The sequence below is a fragment of the Serinus canaria genome, chromosome 1 (assembly GCF_022539315.1).
Source record: "Serinus canaria isolate serCan28SL12 chromosome 1, serCan2020, whole genome shotgun sequence".
Classification (NCBI taxonomy): Eukaryota; Metazoa; Chordata; class Aves; order Passeriformes; family Fringillidae; genus Serinus; species Serinus canaria.
Window position 1 is genome coordinate 12,969,209 of NC_066313.1, and position 19,576 is coordinate 12,988,784.

The 19,576-nt window shown below is 35.2% G+C and overlaps 1 protein-coding gene across 3 annotated transcripts in view; it reads left to right on the forward strand.

Moving 5' to 3' along the window:
- Positions 1 to 19,576, forward strand: part of NCAM2 (neural cell adhesion molecule 2) — a 267,992-nt gene that overhangs the window by 180,402 nt on the left and 68,014 nt on the right. For all 3 annotated transcript variants that reach the window (XM_050978893.1, XM_050978895.1, XM_050978903.1), the window contains exons 9-11: positions 98 to 248; positions 13,379 to 13,566; positions 14,234 to 14,330. In XM_050978893.1, the coding sequence (XP_050834850.1) occupies positions 98 to 248; positions 13,379 to 13,566; positions 14,234 to 14,330 (436 nt within the window). The remainder of the gene's footprint in view (positions 1 to 97; positions 249 to 13,378; positions 13,567 to 14,233; positions 14,331 to 19,576) is intronic.

Here is a 19,576-nt window from a genome sequence, read left to right on the forward strand (position 1 = left end):
TCATTCTTATCAGTAGTGTTTAATAAATATAAATTCTACATTGGTATGCAGATATAAACATATAAAACCTTCTTTTTTCCTGAATCAATGTAAACAGAGCCCAGATGGCCGTATAGAAGTCAAGGGGCAGCATGGGAAGTCGTCACTGCATATTAAAGATGTGAAGTTGTCAGATTCAGGGAGATATGACTGTGAAGCGGCAAGTAGAATTGGTGGGCACCAAAAGAGCATGTACCTTGATATTGAATGTAAGTTCTAATATTTTGTTTTCTCTTTTAAATCTGTTTTAAAAGAAAAAAAAAAAAAACCAACAAAGTACATTCTTAATGGAAGGTCATTTTTTCCGTGGTAATTCATGATTAAACTTGCATAACTGAAGAAAGCATGTCCTGTAGCTCATTCCTCTCTGGAAGAATTCTGTCTTTTCTGAAGTTAACAAGACTCTTGCTGGTGTGTTGATGACTTATGTAGGACAGGATTTCTTCTGAAATCATAAACCAGTGTAACTTAAGGCTAAGCTTAATAACTTCAAATCTCTGGGCAAGCTGAGACTGCTGGGAATGAAATGCATTCAGCAGGATAAAGTAAGGACTGATTTGAGCAGCAGCTAAGTCTTGAGCTTCACCTTCTAAGATTCAACAAAGATTCTTTTTTGTTTCTGAGTCCTCTGATTTACTAATCCCTAAAAGGTGTCTAGCCACTATTATAACCCCTCCTGGAGTTATCATGTTTGTAACAGTCTCTTTTAGAGATTGTCTTTATTCCAAGCTCTTGCATTTTATCCAGGAGAAAAGGAGATTATTTTTGATTAGAAGAGTCTCATGCTTGAGAAGCCAGTCATAGGATATAAATCTGAAATATAAAAAAATTCATTGGGTAATTGCTTCTTCAATTTTTTCTTCAAATTCATGAGCAAAGGTCTTCAAAAAATGAAAACAAGCAAAAAAGTCTTTCTTTTTCTTCTTTCATTGTTGCTTCATTTATCTAGAAATTTCTAGAGACAATTATTTTGCATCTCCAGTGGAGTTTGCATGAGCCTGTTTGAAGTGAGTCTTCAAACAGAAAAATTCTTTCCAGTGGGAAGATAAAAGTTGGAATAGGATTCTGTGGCACAGAAATAAAAGCAATGATTGCAGACCACGGAGTGATTTCCTGAGGAGTTCTGAAAGTGCTTTCACTATAGAGTTGTGTGCTCTTTTTTGGCAGGGAAGCATTGCATTGTGGCATAGAATATAAATCTGAAAGAAAAATGAGGAATGATCAAAAGAATTTTCAGGTGTTAGGAATGAAGAGATTTGCCAAGCCAGAAAACCTAAGAAATAAATTCTAATTTTCTATATCTGTTTTCTTTAATGCATGCAATGATAACTTTTTATATGTATATAAAAGGAAAAAATTAGATAAAAATGCAAACTAAGTAAAGTTTCTTTAAAATTCTGCCAACTCTCCCCATAATGATATGAAATACATGGTTTGATTGTGGTTGTGTTGCCTCTATGCTTTAGCATTAAATATTAATATATTTTGAATTCAGAGGAGAGAGATATGTTGCACCATGTTATGAAACATGGACAAGTGAAATTTAAGGTTTTATTAGCAATACAGAATTCATACCAGAGGGCACAGTAAAACCTCTGCATTGATACAATACATTATTATAACCAAAGAAACCTTTCAGGTTGAAAGTTTTAGATGATGTGGAAAGAATTTAAAATAGCAGTCTTTTTATGGTATGGCAGAATGAATTCTGAATATGTGTGGAAACAATCAAATATCGTATATGAGAAAATGGAATAACTTAAAGTCTGAATTTATGCCTTGGTAGACAGTTTTTGATACAGCATAAAATTTTCTACAGTTCCAAAATCCTCTGAGGAAACACAGTTTATAAAGAACATAGAAATATTTTTCTACCATCAGAGAAACCCCACATTGCAATGGTTACTTTTAACATATAACAGAAGATTTTTATCATGATATTTCTAAAACTGGAGTTTTAAGTTTTAAATACTCAACTGATAGCGAGCTTTAACCCAAGTGTACTTTTTTCCAGCACAGGCATTGTGTGACAAACAGAAATACAATTTTCCTCAATTCCTTTAAGTCAAGTAGTTCTATGATGCAAAGCAAGTCCTTCTGGGGTGATATAATATAGGTCTGTCTCATATTCTGATAATGAGTCAGAGAAATTTTTGCTTTTCTTTGCAAATAACTTTGATATATGAGCAACAAATACAACTTATTTGTCTTGCCCTGGAAAGAAAGAACTTGTTTAATGGTAAAGAATTCTCCTGTTCTTAAAAACAATGTCCCCAGGAGGAAGTGCCTCTTTGCAGCCTTATCTCCCATCATAAACTTCCTCTACCATAAACTCCTGGAACAGAGCAGCCCTTTCGAAGAACCTTTAAGCATCCTTGCCCCCATTTCCACCCAATGCTGGGCTGTCCTATGCTCTGACACTCCTTCCCCAGTATCTTCCTAAATGAAGCAGTTGTCATATGCTTATCTGTCATTCCAGTTATGGGACTTCATAAGTTGCAGGCTTGGGAATTTCAACAAAAGATTCAGGTTCAAAAACTAAACAACTAGTTTGTATTTTTTTAGCCAACTATTAAAAATGGGGCAATTCCTTGAAGTCAGTATTGAATAGTTTTGATTCTCCTTGTAGTATTTTCCAAGTGGCATTTCTTCAGCTTGCTAATTGCAGCTACAAACAGTGCTATCAGGGCTTTTATATTTTTTTCTCCCAAATTTTCATTTTAAAAATTGCATTAAACCCTTCAAAATAGTTTAATTTTCCTTTTCCAGTAGTTTGGTTTTGTTCTCTTCCAAACAGTTTTTGAGAAGAATTTAATCAGGTATGGCTCAGTCTTGCATTTAAGCCAAGTTAATTTTAATTATTTTAATAATATTCTCGTATAAACCCCAAATAACTATTTTAAAATTAAAATATAAATAGATAAGCAGAACTTTATTTTTGACATTGTCCTCTAGTTTCTAGATGGAAGTAAACAATGCATCTATGCCTTTCTGTAAGTTAGTAACAAAAGTACAGCATTTTTTCTTTATGTTTTGTTGTATTTGACAGTTGGTGTAGTCAGGAGAGGAAACTGCTTCCATCCCATCCTTAAATGCCACCTCAGTCAAACAGGCCAGATGAAGGCACTGAGTGCTCTGGTGTCACTGTCTCATCCTTTCACTTACTGACCCCTCTCACAGATTTAAACTGGCAGTAGGATTGCACAAATTTCCCTGCTTTATCCTTGTTCTCTGGTGGGGCTGCTCCTGGTGATAAGAGCAGTTCTCTAGGACAGGAAGAGATTATCAGGTTTGATTCCAACTGGGAACAGTTAACCCTGACTTTCATCTGAAGGAAATGCTGTGAAGACATGAATTGCAGGGAACCAGGGGCTATTTTTAAATATTTCTTCCTACCAAGTCATCCTTGTGTTTAGTTATGTTTTTCCTTATATAAAGTGTGAAAGGCAAATCAAAATTACATCAAAATAAAATACCACTTTCAAATATTATTTATCAATGGATTTCATTAACTGAAAAATTTGGTTTTAAGTATGAAGCCTAGTGTGTATTGGATGAGAGTAATAATAAGTAATCAATTGAAAAGTGGAATATATTATATGGATGGTGGAATGTATTATATGTATTGGGTAGCAAGATGTGTCTATAGTTATTATCTACATATTTATCATAGAGAAAGTATCTTTTTTGAAATTAAAAATATTAGAGAAATATATATAAAAGATAAAGCAGGCCATATGCTTAGATGAAGTTTTCAAGACAGCCTGAGGAATTTAAATATATAAACCCTTGTGAATTATAACTTGATTTTGCCTATAATATCAGGTGTCTCTCAAAGTTAGTTTTGCTATACAAATGTTTATGTTTTCATGTGGTATTTTTTTGTCTTTAAAAGTGTAATACAGATCTGGCTAAAAGAAAAATTGTGATGAGAGAACACATTAGGTCTTAGATTTCAGAAAATTTCCACTGCATAATTAGCACTGAAGAAAAATCCTAATTTTTACATGTTTAGTGTGCTGGATCATCTTTCACCACAGTGTTATTATTAGTTAGGGTGCCCCTTACATCATTACTAAGTTGGAAAAGCTTTAAACCAGGAGTAATGAACAACACTTATGATCTTTGAAAGACTCTCTATGTGCACTTACAGTTTTCCCTGTCAGAAGTTTTCACAGCCCTCACTCAATTTTGTCCTTTCAGGTGCACACATTATGTAAGATGCTACTGTTTCTGACTGCTCTGTATCACCAGGTGCAAATTCCTTTGGACAGTACTCCTTTTACCAGAGGAAGGCATTGAGCTAAATCCTTTGGAAAATTCTGTTTTCCCATACACTATCCAGGAAGCATCCTGACTAAGAGGCCTTTTTAGCTGGAATTACCAGTTTTCACATCACTATTTTAGTTAAACCTCTCCATTTCAGTACTAATGCTGCAGCCATTAGATATACTGAATGGTCCAAAAATGCCTGTTTCCTCACAGTGCTCAAAGAGTAATGCTTTGAGACAGAATCATCTATGACAAATATATTACATTGAGAAATGTGATACATTTTTGTATGGGATCAGCCATGTGAGTAGTTGATAAAAAGGAATTCTTAAAAAGCAATTTCTGAAAAATGCATTTAAATAATTTTTAGTGTATTCCAGGAATCTGAATGTTTTCTTAATATTGCTCTTCATCCAAACATGATTTTTATAATAATATTCTGTATTAATCAAGTACCAGCTTTGAGTGGTAAAACCAAAAATAATCATGCAGCATGTGCAGTATAGTCTTTACCTGTAAAGAAAACTGTGCAGTATTTGTTATACTATGGTATTGCTTATCAATAACAGTCTTTCCCTTTGTGCTTGTTTTTTTTTTACCCTACCACAAATTGAAACCAACCTCATTGCTGTTGCAGTATCAAACTTGGTTTCATTAATTGATTATTCTTCTGCTTTGTTGTGTGTTGGCTGTATTGCACTGCAGTTGAGTGGGATGCTTTGGAGTCATGAAATTTGATTTTGTATCTTTGCAAAAAAATATGCACCATTACTTAAAAGTGGATTCAACAGATTGAGCTACAAATTGTATTTACCTTCAAGGAAGAAAGGTTTTCAATTGGTGAAAATGCTACCACTGTATACAAGAAGTCACAAATGTTATCACAGAATCACAGAACAGTTTGGTTTGGAGTGATCTTAAAGTTCATCCAGTACCAACCCCTGTGGCATGGGATGGGACAACTTTCACTAGACCAGGTTGCTCAGAACTCCTCCAAACTAGCCTCAGACACTTCCATGGATCATCCACAATTCTCTGGGAAACCTTGACGTTGTGATAAATGTCACAAAAGGTTCCAGCTGCCTACTGCTATAATAAATCATGATAAATTCAAACATTTCATCATTAGCATTTGGTTTCTGTTGAGAGAAATCAGTGCAGCAGCATCCCATCACTACTTCCAGAATCACAGAATGGCATTGCCTCTTTCCTGTCTCTGGACACCACTGCAAAAACCTGACTTGGTCTTCTTTGCACCTTCCCTTCATCCATCAGTCATGAGGACCCAGCTCTGTCCTGTCCTCACAGCCAGAAAACAACACTAATGAATACAAACATATAGCCTGGGAAAGAAACAAATTACAGGAAAAACAATCAAGGAACAAAATACAGAAAAAAATCCATCTTTTCTAATAAAATTCTATTGGCTTTAGTTACATTTCTTCCTGTCAAATTCATAGGTTAAAATGAGAAAGCAAAGATGGAAAAGGTCAACCTTTAACATCATAAAATAAGTGTGATAATTTTGACATATTATGAATGTCAGTGGTAAGATTTACCATTTTTCTTCTTTGCACTTGTGCCCTTGCACAGAAGGAAGTTTACCACTGTCTTGACTTCAAAGGGATAAGGAAGTTGAATTCTGTGCAAAATATGAGGTTTGTTACATACAGTCACTTTCCAAAACCACTTCACAAGACTTCCCAGAGTGAAGCAGAGTTGAATGCATCCATTGCCTTTTTCTGATATTACAACAGTGTGGTAAAATGGAGAAATTATTCATTTGTATAATAAATCTAACTATTGTTCAGCCCAAAAGGCTGTAAAAATACTTTGAAATAAAAATTTCATCCTAAAAACATTTTGCTTAAATATATGTTAATCACTTTTTATAGACAATATTCATATTAGAAATTTAACATAAATTTTACTGAACAGAGCTCTCTACTATATGTTCTGGTTAATTTGCAATTATTATGCAATCATTTAACTAGATTTTTAATAACATTTTAGATACTTTTTTCTTAATAAAAGAAGACAATTTTAAAAGAATAAAATAATTTGGATTTTTTTTGTTTCTAATAATTTAGTTATTAATGGATATATATGCCTCAACATCACTTCTTACTGTCATAAATTTTCACATATGCAATTGTGAAACATAAAGGTAGAAAAAAAAGAAAAAAACAGAGGAAGAATTTTCTGATGCCTCCTGGAGCATGGTTCTACATTGTGAAATTTAAATATTCACATTGATAATGAATATTATAAAATTTAAATGGTTTCGCAAGTATTTTCATGCTATATAAAATGTAATTCATATTACACAGTAATAATCTGTGAATGAAAAAAAGGCATTGTGGCCTTCTTATACCTCCAAGACAGATCCATCAAAGCTGAGTCATGGCATCTGAGTATAATGAAGAAAATAATTATGTGATAAGTGTGGCATTGATATTTAAAACTTGACCAAAACAAATTTTTATAGATTTTCTTTGTTGTTTTCTAGACAGTATGTAAAAATTAAGTAAGGGATGAAAAGACTAAGAGGGCTTGCTCCATACAGCAGCTCTTATGATTTGGGAATGTATGAGAGAGACACAGACATTAGGGAATGGAGGGATGATATCAAAAAGGAGGCATACCGTGGAGGTGATGGTGACAAGAAAGAAAATATGGAAGGTAAAGGCTAGATTTTGTTCTGGAAATTTGATACACAGGACAGGAAAAAAGATGGGGTTAGGATTTTGGGTTGAGAAAAACATTGGAGTTTTTCACTTCTGCCTATAAAACAGAAATATTAATAGATTAGATTGCATTCCATAATAGATTAGATTAGATTACATAACAATGGAGATTTTACTAGATTACATAACATTAAATACAGATGTTATTAGATTACATAACAATGGATGGAGAAGTCAGGCCATACTAAATTATTCCAGTAGTTCTGTCCTGGAATACATGTAAAAATTTAAAATTAGGTACAAATTGGCATCATTTGACAACAATGTGTTAACAATGGGCAGCACCTGGTAATTTTATTATTAAAATGAAAATTGCTGCTAGTGTGAAGGATCTGTAGGGGAATCTTCCTGTCCTAGATCCAATGGCCAGTGTTGGTGATTCACAGGCATATAAAATGATTAATAGATGTATGCAAACTGTTTATTTATACATCACTAGAAGCTTATTTTGCTATATTTCACCTAGGTTTGTTTTCTTTAGAATTTCTCATAACTTAAACTTGTTTAGGTAATTTTAGAGAGATATATCAATTCAAAGCAGACATTTCTATGAAATGAAAATTTCTGGGGCTTTAGTTTGGCTTTTGTGGTTTTTAGGGGTTTTTAAAGTAGAAACAAATACAATTCTTTAATGTCAAATGAAATTAAAAGAAAAATAGGTACATTGAATTTTTGCAACTCTGCCAGCACCAAGCACCTGAGCCATGCATGCATTCATTGCCCAACATTATTTAATGTGTAATTATCAACATGCTTTGCATCTAGCAAAAAATGGAAATGGGACAATTGGTATAGTGCTTTAATATTAGAAATAATACCCTAATTAAGGTTTCCAGGAACTAGTACTGCTTGTCAGTAGGAGGGGGCTCTTACTCTTCATAAAGGTAGAATCAGTCAATAGTGCATCATGCTCTTGAATATCAATGTCATGTTGTGATGAATTTTGGGAGGAATCAAGGGAATGGGGCAGGGGAAAGGAAGTCTTTCAATAAGTGTGGTGTTTTCTGCACTTGCTCTGAAAGAAACATGTACCTCTCAAAGCTTTTGAAATCATGGGTTGGATTCCAGAAAAAAAGAAGCCCTCTGGTTATAGCTAATAATCATGGCAATTTAAAACCAATATGTGAAGAGCTTCAGCAGCTTTCCTATTTGGGAACTTGTTATGTGGGTCTTGGATGTTTTTCCTTACAGCCATATGATTGTGATAGTAGCAGTAAGTAGCTGAAGTTTTCCAATTCTTGTCTTCCTTTTAAGAATGATTATAGATTAAAATATAGTCACCTAACCACATTTTTGAAGTCCTTCTAATACTATTTCTTCTTGCAAATGAATATGTGACAGTTATTGTAATTGTCTGTGGAGGTCCTTCTACTTTGTATCCAAGGAAGAGCTATTAATTTTAAAATATTAACTATTGAAAAAGGTATGAGGGAGAAAGTACAAGAGAAAGATAGATGACTGTTAACTAAATTGTGGCAGAGTTACAAAAAATTGAGGCACTTTTACAGGATCAATGGCAAGGACAGTACTGGATTTGCCAGAGGATGTGGTTTATTAAAGTCCTTGATGATGGGAAACTTATGCCAACATTAATCATTTTAGAGAGAGGCTTCCAATATTATACTGTAGGAAATGTCTCAGAGTCTTAGACCTGACAATCTGTCACATATTTTTATTACATGTTCCAGGGGAACAAATAGCATCATTTTGAAAACCTATGTTCTTAAATTAAGAAGTGCAAATCTGATTCTGCACACTAGCTTTCCATTCTAGTTGTCTGGAAACATGTACTGAACCAGGTAATTTGCTGTATCTAATTTTGTGTATGACACCAAACATACACCAGAGCTGGATCTTTGTCATCCTTAATTGAATTACTTTCTGGACAAGGCAGGTGATGTATTAGTCTGTTCTTGAATCACTGTTCCTGGACATTGCAACTAACAAGGATATCTAAATGCTAGAGACAGCTTTCAGGTCAGACTTTGCTTCTCTTAAATAATCTTCTCACGCAGGTTATCCAGAACTCATTCTAACTGGAGTGCCAGCCTGTTGGTTTCTCTCTTGCTTGGCAAAATGATCAGCTTGAGTTTAGCTGATGCTGGTACCATAACATTAACTGCTCTAAAATGCCATTCTAAATTGATAATTTCTTACAGAACCCTACACCCATAGAATAGCTTGGTTTAGTTTTATATCTTTGTGATATAGTCTTTGTTCCCTTAAGTCACCTTTTACATTTGGATTGCCTAATCTCTCCAAAATAATATTGGATCTTTCATAGTTTAACCATAAAACCTTATAGACTTTATCACATCCTGGCTGCATCCAGAGCCCCGTGGGCAGCAGCTCAAGAGAAGGGATTCCACCCCTCTACCCACCTTTTGTGAGACCCCCACCTGCAGTGCTGCATCCAGCTCTGGGATGCCAAATTCAGGAAAGACAGGGACTTGCTGGAGCAGGTCTAGGTGAGAGCCATGAAGGTGGTGAGAGTGCTGGAGCAGCTCAGCTGTGGAGACAGCCTGGGAAGGTTGATGTTGATAAGCCTGGAGAAGAGAAGGCTCCAAGGAGACACTTGCAGCCTTTCCATGTGCAAAAAAGAGAGTTTTCATCTGTAGTGATAGCATAAGAACAATCATTTTAAACAGAAAGAGAGTTATCAGAAATTAGATTTTAGGGGGAAATCTTTTTAGTTATGAGCGTGCTGGGGCACTGGCACAGGTTGCCCAGAGAAGCTGTGGCTGTCCCATCCCTGGAAGTGTTCAAGGCCAGGCTGGATGGGGCTCTGAGCAACCTGGGATAGTGGGAGGTGTCCCTGCCCTTGGCAGGGAGGATTGGAACTGGGTGATCTTTAAGGTCCTTCCCAGCCTGAGCTATTCTATCATATTGTATGCATTTATTAAATAATATCAATGCTAAATTTTGTAAGTTTTTTTGCAGCTTTGGGGGATTTGTCTTGTTTTGTTTTCAATAAGATGCTAAAAGGTCAGATAAAAGAAATACCATCAGAATGGATTTATTTTAATGGAGTGTATTCGAGCTCCTACTTCTACTTATCTGTTCAGAACTCTAGTATGTCATCTTAACTTTTTACTTTATGTAAAAGAACTTAAAAGGAACAGCTCATTTGCACCCTGCATTGAATTTTGTCAGGTGTAAATTAATTCTCAGTTACATAGAAGCTAAGCAGAAAGCATTAATATTTTTATTGGTTCTAATTTTCTAACTGATTTCCATTGAATCTTTTGGTTTTTTAAACAATAAATATACTGCATTTAAAGATCCTTTCACAGCACCACTTTCTCATTTCTACTTGGTTTCACTTAATTTTCAATTGAAAGAACTTTTGGATAAATATTCTGGTTTTTAATGTAATTGTTTGTTAGTTACGTTATAAAACTGGTGGGCTCAGGTTTTGTAGACATATAATAAGTAGGAATTATGTTTTCAAAGACTTGTTGTTTCTCGTGATTCTTTTATATTAAACATAATGTGTGTTTATGTTTGATAAATACTAATTCTGTAACCAGTAAAGCATACTAAACAGCGGTTAGTGATGAAGACCATACAAGAAAAAACAAGTTCTCTTTATAAACAAATTATCCCCTTCCAGTTCAATCTTTTAGTTTCATAAGAAATGTAAATGATCTTTTATTTGTACTGTAAAAAGAAAACTATTTTCAGAATTATATTCTTTTTGTAAAACAACACTCAGGCATCTTAATCTGTTCCTGACTGGAAAATCAAAAATCATCTGTTTTAAGATAATCTCTCCATTTCAAGTCATTAGTGCAGTCCTCTTCTTTTTGTATATTGGAGCTCTTGACTGCTGGGGAAATGGCTGCAAAGCATTTTTATACTGGCTTTTGAGGGAAATTACAAAGCTCTTTTTTGAGGGGAATGCTTTACATTGTGAGTTGATTATTTCAGGATATATCTTTATTTGACAGACTTTTAGTCCTATTTGTTCTTTATTGTGTTTATGACTTTTAATACCTGTAGTTTTGTAAAAATGGCAGTCCATAACCCACCTGTACTTCTAAAATATCAAAAAATATATACAATGGGCATCCAAAATCTACCTTTATAAGAGAGAGAAGTTGGAATTGGAAGTCCCTATTCTCTTAAATGCTTTTATCTGCAGTATGGAAGCGTACATTACTTTTTCACTTGTAAGTCTTAAAATAGGATATGAGTTTGTCACATGTGTATTGAGCATCAAACCACATAATGTTGTCTAGGAAGGAGGATTTCTCAGATTCAGAGTATCTTTTAATCTTCAACATTCATGCCAGTGTCCATAAATGGAGTGAGCTTCTTGTGAGAAATTGCACATTGGAAGACAGTGATTACCTAAAATATGTGAAACAATTTCATGAAGACTCTAATGAGATTTCCAGTCTATTTGTTGAACATGCTATTGATCCATCTATTGAACAAGTGATTCCCACCATGAACTTAATTTCCAGAGGAAAAGCCAAGACTCTGAGCCTTGGTATTCTGAGATTCTTGACCATAGCCAACCATAAAACATGCATTTGCAGTTTGCTTTCTTCTTCATATTCTCCAGTAGTGTAAGACTTCACACTCTGAAGGCTCTTTGATAGTCTGTTCTTTGCATTAAACTGTTTAGCTGCTGAAATATGGGGTGTTTAAAGGTCTGTGAAAAACAGGATCGCTGGAATTACTTATTAAAACTCTTGGAGCAGAAAGATGAACTCCTGTGTCTCGTAAATAAATTCATAGCCAGGCAAGCTTTACTTATTTAGATGAAAATGCTGGTTTTGATACAAAAATAAGGGCTGAACAGTTATTAAAGGAAATGCTGCTGGCCTTGAGCAATGTAGCAGCTTTGATCTGTGCTTTAAAACCTCTATTGATAACAATTCTTTTTGCTCAGAGTCTGTATGCCTAGATGCAGCAGCAGCATATGTCATCAAAAAGTTATGCTTTTTGACAGAGGCAAACAGGAAGTAGTTGAAAATGTGCACTTCAGGGAAAAAAAAAAAAAACCCAACCAGTTGTTTTTAATCATTCCTGAAGGTAAATTTTACTTCATACTGAAGATGCTCAGTTCTGGTCTCTGATACATCTATTAGGAACTTTTGTGCCTAAAACTAAGCTGTATGTGAGAGGACTAGAATAGATTTTCAGATTTTCCAGAGACATATATGAAAACATTTAAGAGCTACCTATCAAAACACACACACACACACACATATATATATATATACACACACACATATGTATATGTATATATCTTAGATATTAAAAAGAGATAGCATTGCAACCCCTGCAACTGATAATTCTCTTTTGGAATTAAAGCATTAAGGAAGTTCCTGTGAATAAAGATTTTTTTTTTTTAATACTGGTAAAGGATAGTAATGGTGAATAAATCAATATTTGATAGAAAAACCCAAGACATAAGAAGAGATGAAAGGCTACTCCCTCTCATTTTCTAGAGATCACTAAACTTCCTGCTCTCCAGAGGAACAGTGAGTAGAAGAAATAAGTCTTGTCACTTTGTGGCACTGTGGTCTGAAGATCACATTTAGTTTGCAAACCAACAATTTCCTCTGTGTCAGACTTAGTGTTTGGTGTATGTTTAATGCAGACATTTCTTACAAACCAGTAATGTTTCTAAGAAAAAAACACCAACTTTTTCCTTGGCTATAGCTGGATAATTTCATAAGGAACTGATACAAAGATTGTCCTAAATGATGTACACACAATATATTTTCTGCAGTAGGTAGAATACATTGTAACATTTTTTGGTATTCTTTTGCTATTTTTTAAAATTTTATTTCCACAAATAAACATGTCTCTTTAAAAATGTTTCATGAAGTATAATAAAGTTCTAGCCAGAAATGGGTGAAGCCGTAACACAAGAAAATTTGAGGGCAGAATGTCATTTCTCCATAGCAAAAGACACAATAAAATCAACACATGAACAGACAATGTATGTTTTTAGGTCACCTCCCTTTTTCATATGAGAGTCTGCCTGAAAAATTTGTCATCCTCAAGATGACTCTTCCTCATTTCTGAGTGTCTTTCAAGTGCCTGTGAATGCCTCAAGTTAAATATACTTGACAGGTATTCTCTTTCCCAAGAAGTTCAGCTGGAACCATTTAGGAGAGGAGAAACTTACTGAGATAAAAGCCCAATGAACTCTTGCTTGAATACTAAAACTTCCATGTTCTGTAGTAAACTGACACAAGAGTCAATTAAAATTTTTCATTGAACATGAAGGTTTGTATATGGGTATACAGCTTGTTTTACTAACCCAGTTAATAAACTTGTGCATTACTTCCTTTTTCCAGATGCTCCAACATTCCTGTCAAATCAAACCATGTATTACTCTTGGGAAGGCAATCCCATCAACATAAGCTGTGAAGTGCTGGCAAATCCGTCTGCCTCAGTTCAGTGGAAAAGAGGAAAATTAGTTTTACCTGTAAAAAATGCAACTCATTTGAAGACCTACAGTACAGGAAGAAAGCTGATTCTGGAGGTAAGACTTCACATGGAAATCACTGTGGTGGCATAACACAAATCACTCAGTTTGGCAGAACTGTGAGTAGTGTAGAGTGTATTTGAGGCTAAAACCTACTATTTAATAAGTAACACTCCTAAAAAAGGAACAGAACAACAAACAACTATATATGAACTGATCTATCTACACATTTCTTATGAGTAGTTAGAAAAGAAATCTTATTTGAATGGCTTATGCTCACTTTTCCACCTACACCCAACAAAAATATAATTTGCATTTCTTGGAAGTAAAAAAAAAAAAACCCAAATAGATATAAAACTAAAATATCAAGCTAGGACTGAAAATTAAAGTGACTGCCTTGTAGGTGCTTGGTGTCTACAAAAAAGGTTTTTTACTTTTGGGGTTTTTTTGTTTTTTGGGTTTTTTTTAATAATTGTTTAAAGGTGAAATTTAAAGATGAACAATGTCACTATTTACCATTATCAAATTTCTTCATCTGAAGTGGAGAAGGGGAGGTCAAACATGAAAAAATGTGTATTTAGGTCTGTGTTTGGAGAACATACTAGATATGTTGAAGTAACAACACATCTGCATATTGGTTAAGGAGAACATACTTAAATTTCTTATTTAAAAAATATAGATATTTATAAGCAACAAATATTTACAAAGTGTATTCATTTTAAAGATTGCTCCCACATCTGACAGTGATTTTGGACGGTATAATTGCACAGCCACAAACAGAATAGGAACAAGATATCAAGAGTATACACTTGGTCAAGCTGGTAAGTTAAAATTTTGTGTCCTTTTCTTTATTTTTTTTTCCAAATTTAATCAACATTAAGTTCAGACACACTATCCTCTGTTTATTTTATTCCCTGGTCTGTTGGCAGATAATTTAATTGTCTAAGAGCTGAGCTGAAATATGAAGTAAAATAAACCAGTTCCCTCAGAATATGAATCTTCTTTTGATTTAATTTCAAGGCCTTCTGAAACTTGAAAAAAAATAGTGTAACCTTTTTTCCCTTGCTCTTACTATATCCTACATTTATAACAATGTATTTTTATTACTTCAGCAGAGACATATGGCTTGCAGGCAGTAAAAGTAAGAAGGAATTAGAAAATTATTTTTTTCATTTTTCTCCCTTATATTTTCTTGATAAAACAACAATGACAAGACACTGAAATACATCAGCAAATAGTTTCTATCTCCATTTGCACTTTTGCTTTTTTAAAAGCAGAATTTGACTGGAGAGCTAGATTGAAATAATTTAAGCTCTGAGATATTCTGCACCCTATTGTTACACAATGTCTGAAAATTTTTATGTCCTTCTATTGTTGTTTAGGCAAATAGAAAAATCTGACTGTATGTTTGTTCTTTGGCAGAAATAACTTTTAACTGAGACCAAATGAGAGTTTCTTAGCATTGCTTTCAATTATATTTTCTTGTGGAATGGACTAACAATATATATGTGGTTTTTTTTTCCTTTCTCATTAGGACACATTCCAAGTGATGCTTAATGTTTTAGTTGCAAGTTTTGGTCTAGGGTTCTTGGGGTTTTTTTTGTTTGTTTTTTATATTTTTGTTTTTGTTTCGTTTTTGGGGTTTATTTTTGGTTTTGTGGGGGTTTTTTTTTGCTGTTTTGGGGAATGGTTTTTTTGTTTGCTTTTTTAGAGTTTTTTTGTATTAAAAAACCACTTCAGACTCCTACCAAGAAGACTTTTAGGGGAGCATTGCTGAAGTGTGAACATCCACTCACAGGGAAGCTCTCTGACTTGGCTGCTGCTATTGTTTGAGAATTTTTGCTCCATAGGGCAATTATTTTCTTTTGGTGTCTCAGGAATTATAAAACCCCGTTATTTATTAATAGTCTCCTTGGACTTTGTGCACAGTTTTCAGAGTTTTTCCCATCATCTCTGTAGGATTCTAGAACATATATCCACTATAATATATCCTTTGGTTTTGAAGGACCATGAAAAGTTCTGAGCTTCATAAAATAGGAAAATGTGGGGTTCAAATTTCTATGACACACAATTTTACATCCCTTAGAAGACCCCTTACCCTTCATTTTACAACTTTTTTTGGGTGTTAGCTGTGGCGTGATCTTACCTTCCTTCTACAGCTACATTTGACCACTGAAAAAAAAGCTTTTCTTGAAGCCATGAACGTAAATCACAGGAAAGGAAGGAAAATCCCCACTTGCATCCCTCTGGGGTCTCACCTCTCAGGAGAGAAAATGATAAGAAAAAGTTGTGGTTGCCACTGTGTGCTGTTTTTTCATAAATGTGTATACACTTGGGAGAGCATTTCAACAGATATTCTCCAGAATGGTTTTTTCCCTTAGACTTGCAGAACCACATCTCATCACAACACATGGTACTACATGATGAGTATTTTAGTTATGTGTATATCCCCTGCATTTATAATTTATTAATTAATCAGTTGTAATAAAGAATATTAGCATTGAAAAGTTAATTGAAAAAGCACAGGATATTTTGTCGTTGTACTTCAGAAAATTCACACATGAGCACCCCTGGAAATGCAAGGAAAACAAATAAGCTACAATTTATTTTTTTTTTTTGCTTTTTAATACAACTATATCAGAAATATTAGCAATATTAGCCAGTTTTTTCAACAGATTATTATTTATTGCTTCTGCAATGTTTTTCTTTGTTTTTTTTCCAAGCAATTCTTCAGGAAACTCGATGAAGACTTAAAAACTATGTGTTGTAGTTATCAACATAAAAAGAGGAGTGAGGAGAAATAGAGTTATGGGAAGAGATCATGTAAAGCATGAGCTATATGGGGATATTTTAGATAATGATATTAAATGCAGAAAATATAAAAGCAGATTTATTAGTAGTGAAATGTACAGGGCTGGAAAAAGTGGATTTGGAGTGTCACTGTGCACTACTAGGCACTACCTGCTATGCACTACTTACAGTAGTGTAATTCATAATATTCAGTATCTTGAAAGATTGATATTTTTAACATTTGCCTCTAAATAGACTTTGTTTTTGGAATACAACCTCAAACAGGTAATTCACTGTTACAAGTTTTGCACTTGAACTGGCATCAGCTAGAAATGGATGATCAGGGATATGGAGCATAAAACCAATATAATGGGTACAGGTATAAGATGTCAAATGCAGCTTTCTCCTGAGTTTTATTACCTTGGTTACTTGACTCTGGTTAATTAGGAAGGCCTAATGATTGATATTTCCCATATTAAAGCCTTTAAAATAATTTCATGCATTTCAATGCAGGCTGCTTTGCCTCCTGGCTTTGATTGTAAATGCAAATGCTGGGGCATAGAATACATTTACAAAGGCTATGTCAGGGAAAAAACAATACAATTCCTAGCTGGGACACAGTATTAAGTGAAGTATGGTGCTAAGGTAAATGTGATCACAAATAATGGTCATTTTGCTAAATAGTTTTCTCTTTAAATTCTGCAGGAATGCTTGTTCCTTCATGTTTCATTCAATTTTCTGATTTGCTGGATTTCAGCACAATCAAACAACCTTTTTCTTATTAATTTAGTGCTACTTAGAAAGTTAACATACTGTCAAAATTCCATTATCTTTATTCCTGTTGCCTTCCTTAAGAAATTACTTATTGATGATTTCAGAAAGGAAGATTTATTTCAGAACTGATGTGTAATTTACAGCCATATTTGCATGACAGAAAAACCATGACTGTTCACTCAGATTATATATAGTCACTGAATCAGACTGAATTCCATTTAAACCTCTCAGAACAACTGAGAAGCTGCAGAGTATTGGAGGTCTCATTCTGGGAGGTGATGGCCTGCTTAGAAACTTCAGAGTTTTGTTGCAAGCTTAATCAGATGTTCCCATGACCTGACTGTTGTGGTGATGAACTTGTGGGAATAACACATGGGTGACCTCCTTTTCCATTACCTGAGCTTTTAAAATGTTATGGAATGTGAAAAGAGCCACAGTCACTTGTTGCCACTGCAAATTGGTTGCTTCATGTCAGCACAAGAGCCACAGCTTGTGTTTTAGAACTTCACTTAAACTCTGGTTTTAATCTAAGTTAGGCTTAAATTCTGGCAAGCCAGGTCAGCTTGGCAGGTTGCCCCAATGGTCTCAGAGGCTGAGGGGAGCACAGATCTTCCTAGATTTGTCCAAATTTAGTTTATGCATTGCTTATGTGAAATAACACTATGCAGGGGGCCAGTATGAGCTAGAAAAATATTCTTCTGTTTTGTTGAGATCTCAGTATAATTATTTCAAATGTTTTGTGTATGTAAGTAGAAAGACACATGGCCATCAGTAATTTTGGATCATGTTATTAGAATAGGTAATTCTGTTTAGGCCATTGCATCACCAAGTCCATTTGTGCAAACCAGCGTTGTGTGCTGAGTACAAAATGGATGAGGTGCAATTTTACACCTATTTTTTGGGGATACTATTTGATTTTATTTGATTCTTGTCGTGTTCCAGTGTGGGGAACTGCGAGGAGTTCTTTTAAAAATAGATGGTCTAGAATGAAATTAAGTCAACCAAGACAACACTGTACCTGAGAACCGTTTGTTGGTACCGACAAACAAAAAATGATGCTGGCCTCCTAGAGGGGTAGAAAAGACAGGAGCAAGGAAAATGGAAAAGAATGAAGGTGAGGCAGGGGGAAGAGAGAGTAAGAGGGAGAGAGGGGGGAGACAGAGAGACAAAGGCATTAGCACCAGAGGCAGGGACATGGGGGAAAAGCAGTCAGGGCTTTGGTCAGGGACACAGGGAGGCAGGACAGACACAAGGGTGAGCAAGAGCCAGCAAGGGCAGGAGAGCCAAAAGGCAGGCTGAGGCCAGGGCAGAAAGCACACATCAAAAGACTGGAGCCAAAGCAAAAAAAGCAAGACCCAGAAGGCCTCTAGACTCAAAAATCCCAAAAAACTAGACACAAAAAGCCCCAGTCACCAAGCCCAAAGCCGAAAAGCCCCCGGCCAAAAGACAAATCTCTGAAAGCCCCCAGGAGCTTTTTGAGCAGTCACTTTCATACCCCCTGTCTCCTCCCAAAGTCTCTCCTGCTGACAGGAGACCACTGGCCCAGTCCAACCTTCCACTGCAGTCTAGTGCTGGAGACCTTTCACCATCTGATTGGAGAGACCTCTCTGGGGAGTACAGCATCCTTGGTGGTCTCCTCCTGGCTGCCTGTCCCATGTCAGGTGTGAAATGGGGACCAGGCAAAGTCTCCCCAGAGACAAGGCTTTCCTCCATCCCCTGGCTGCCTCCAGCAAGTGGCATGTGTGCACCCCCTCTCCCACACGCCTCTGACAACCAGCATTGAGACTGAAATCAAAACTAAGTTGGCTCCTCAAAGTTCTTTAATATTATACATAAATATAGTCACGTTTTGGACAGAGAAATAGATGTTGTGGAATGAAGATGGAGTTGACAAAATGTCTGACACTTGTTGGGATGTTTTATGCCTTTAATTTAAAGGCTGAATTTGTGTTGAATTTTCTCTTGTTTTGACAGCAGAATAATGACAAAAAAATATAGGAGCAGAACTTTCAAGGAAGTATTCTGGAATCTTTGCTATCACTAGGTGATCTTTAAATCATAGAAAATAAATCCCCTCCTTTTTCCACTATTTAGTCCTTCAAGTTATATCTACAAGAGTATATGAATTAGTGATCGCTGCCTGTATCTAACCTCCTCTAAGATTCATTTTGCTGGTTTTAGAATGAAAAAGAACAAGAAAAATCTACAGCTCTATCCGTCCAGGCACAGACTTCAGGGTACACAGTATTGCAAATTATTCTTCACTCCTGCTAAACATTGTTCCAAAAGCCTTGCAGTTCTAACATGAAAATCACAACAATGCTCCAAGTAATTCCAGCTGACAGGGGACAGCTCAAATGCAGGAATGTTTAGCTGGATGAGGACCAGAAAGCTGTATACCTTGCATGATCGAATTCATACTCATTAGAGAACCACAGAATTAGATTCAATTCATTGTGTTGCTATTGATCTTCATTAGGGAAAAAAAGTTAAGGCTCTGCCT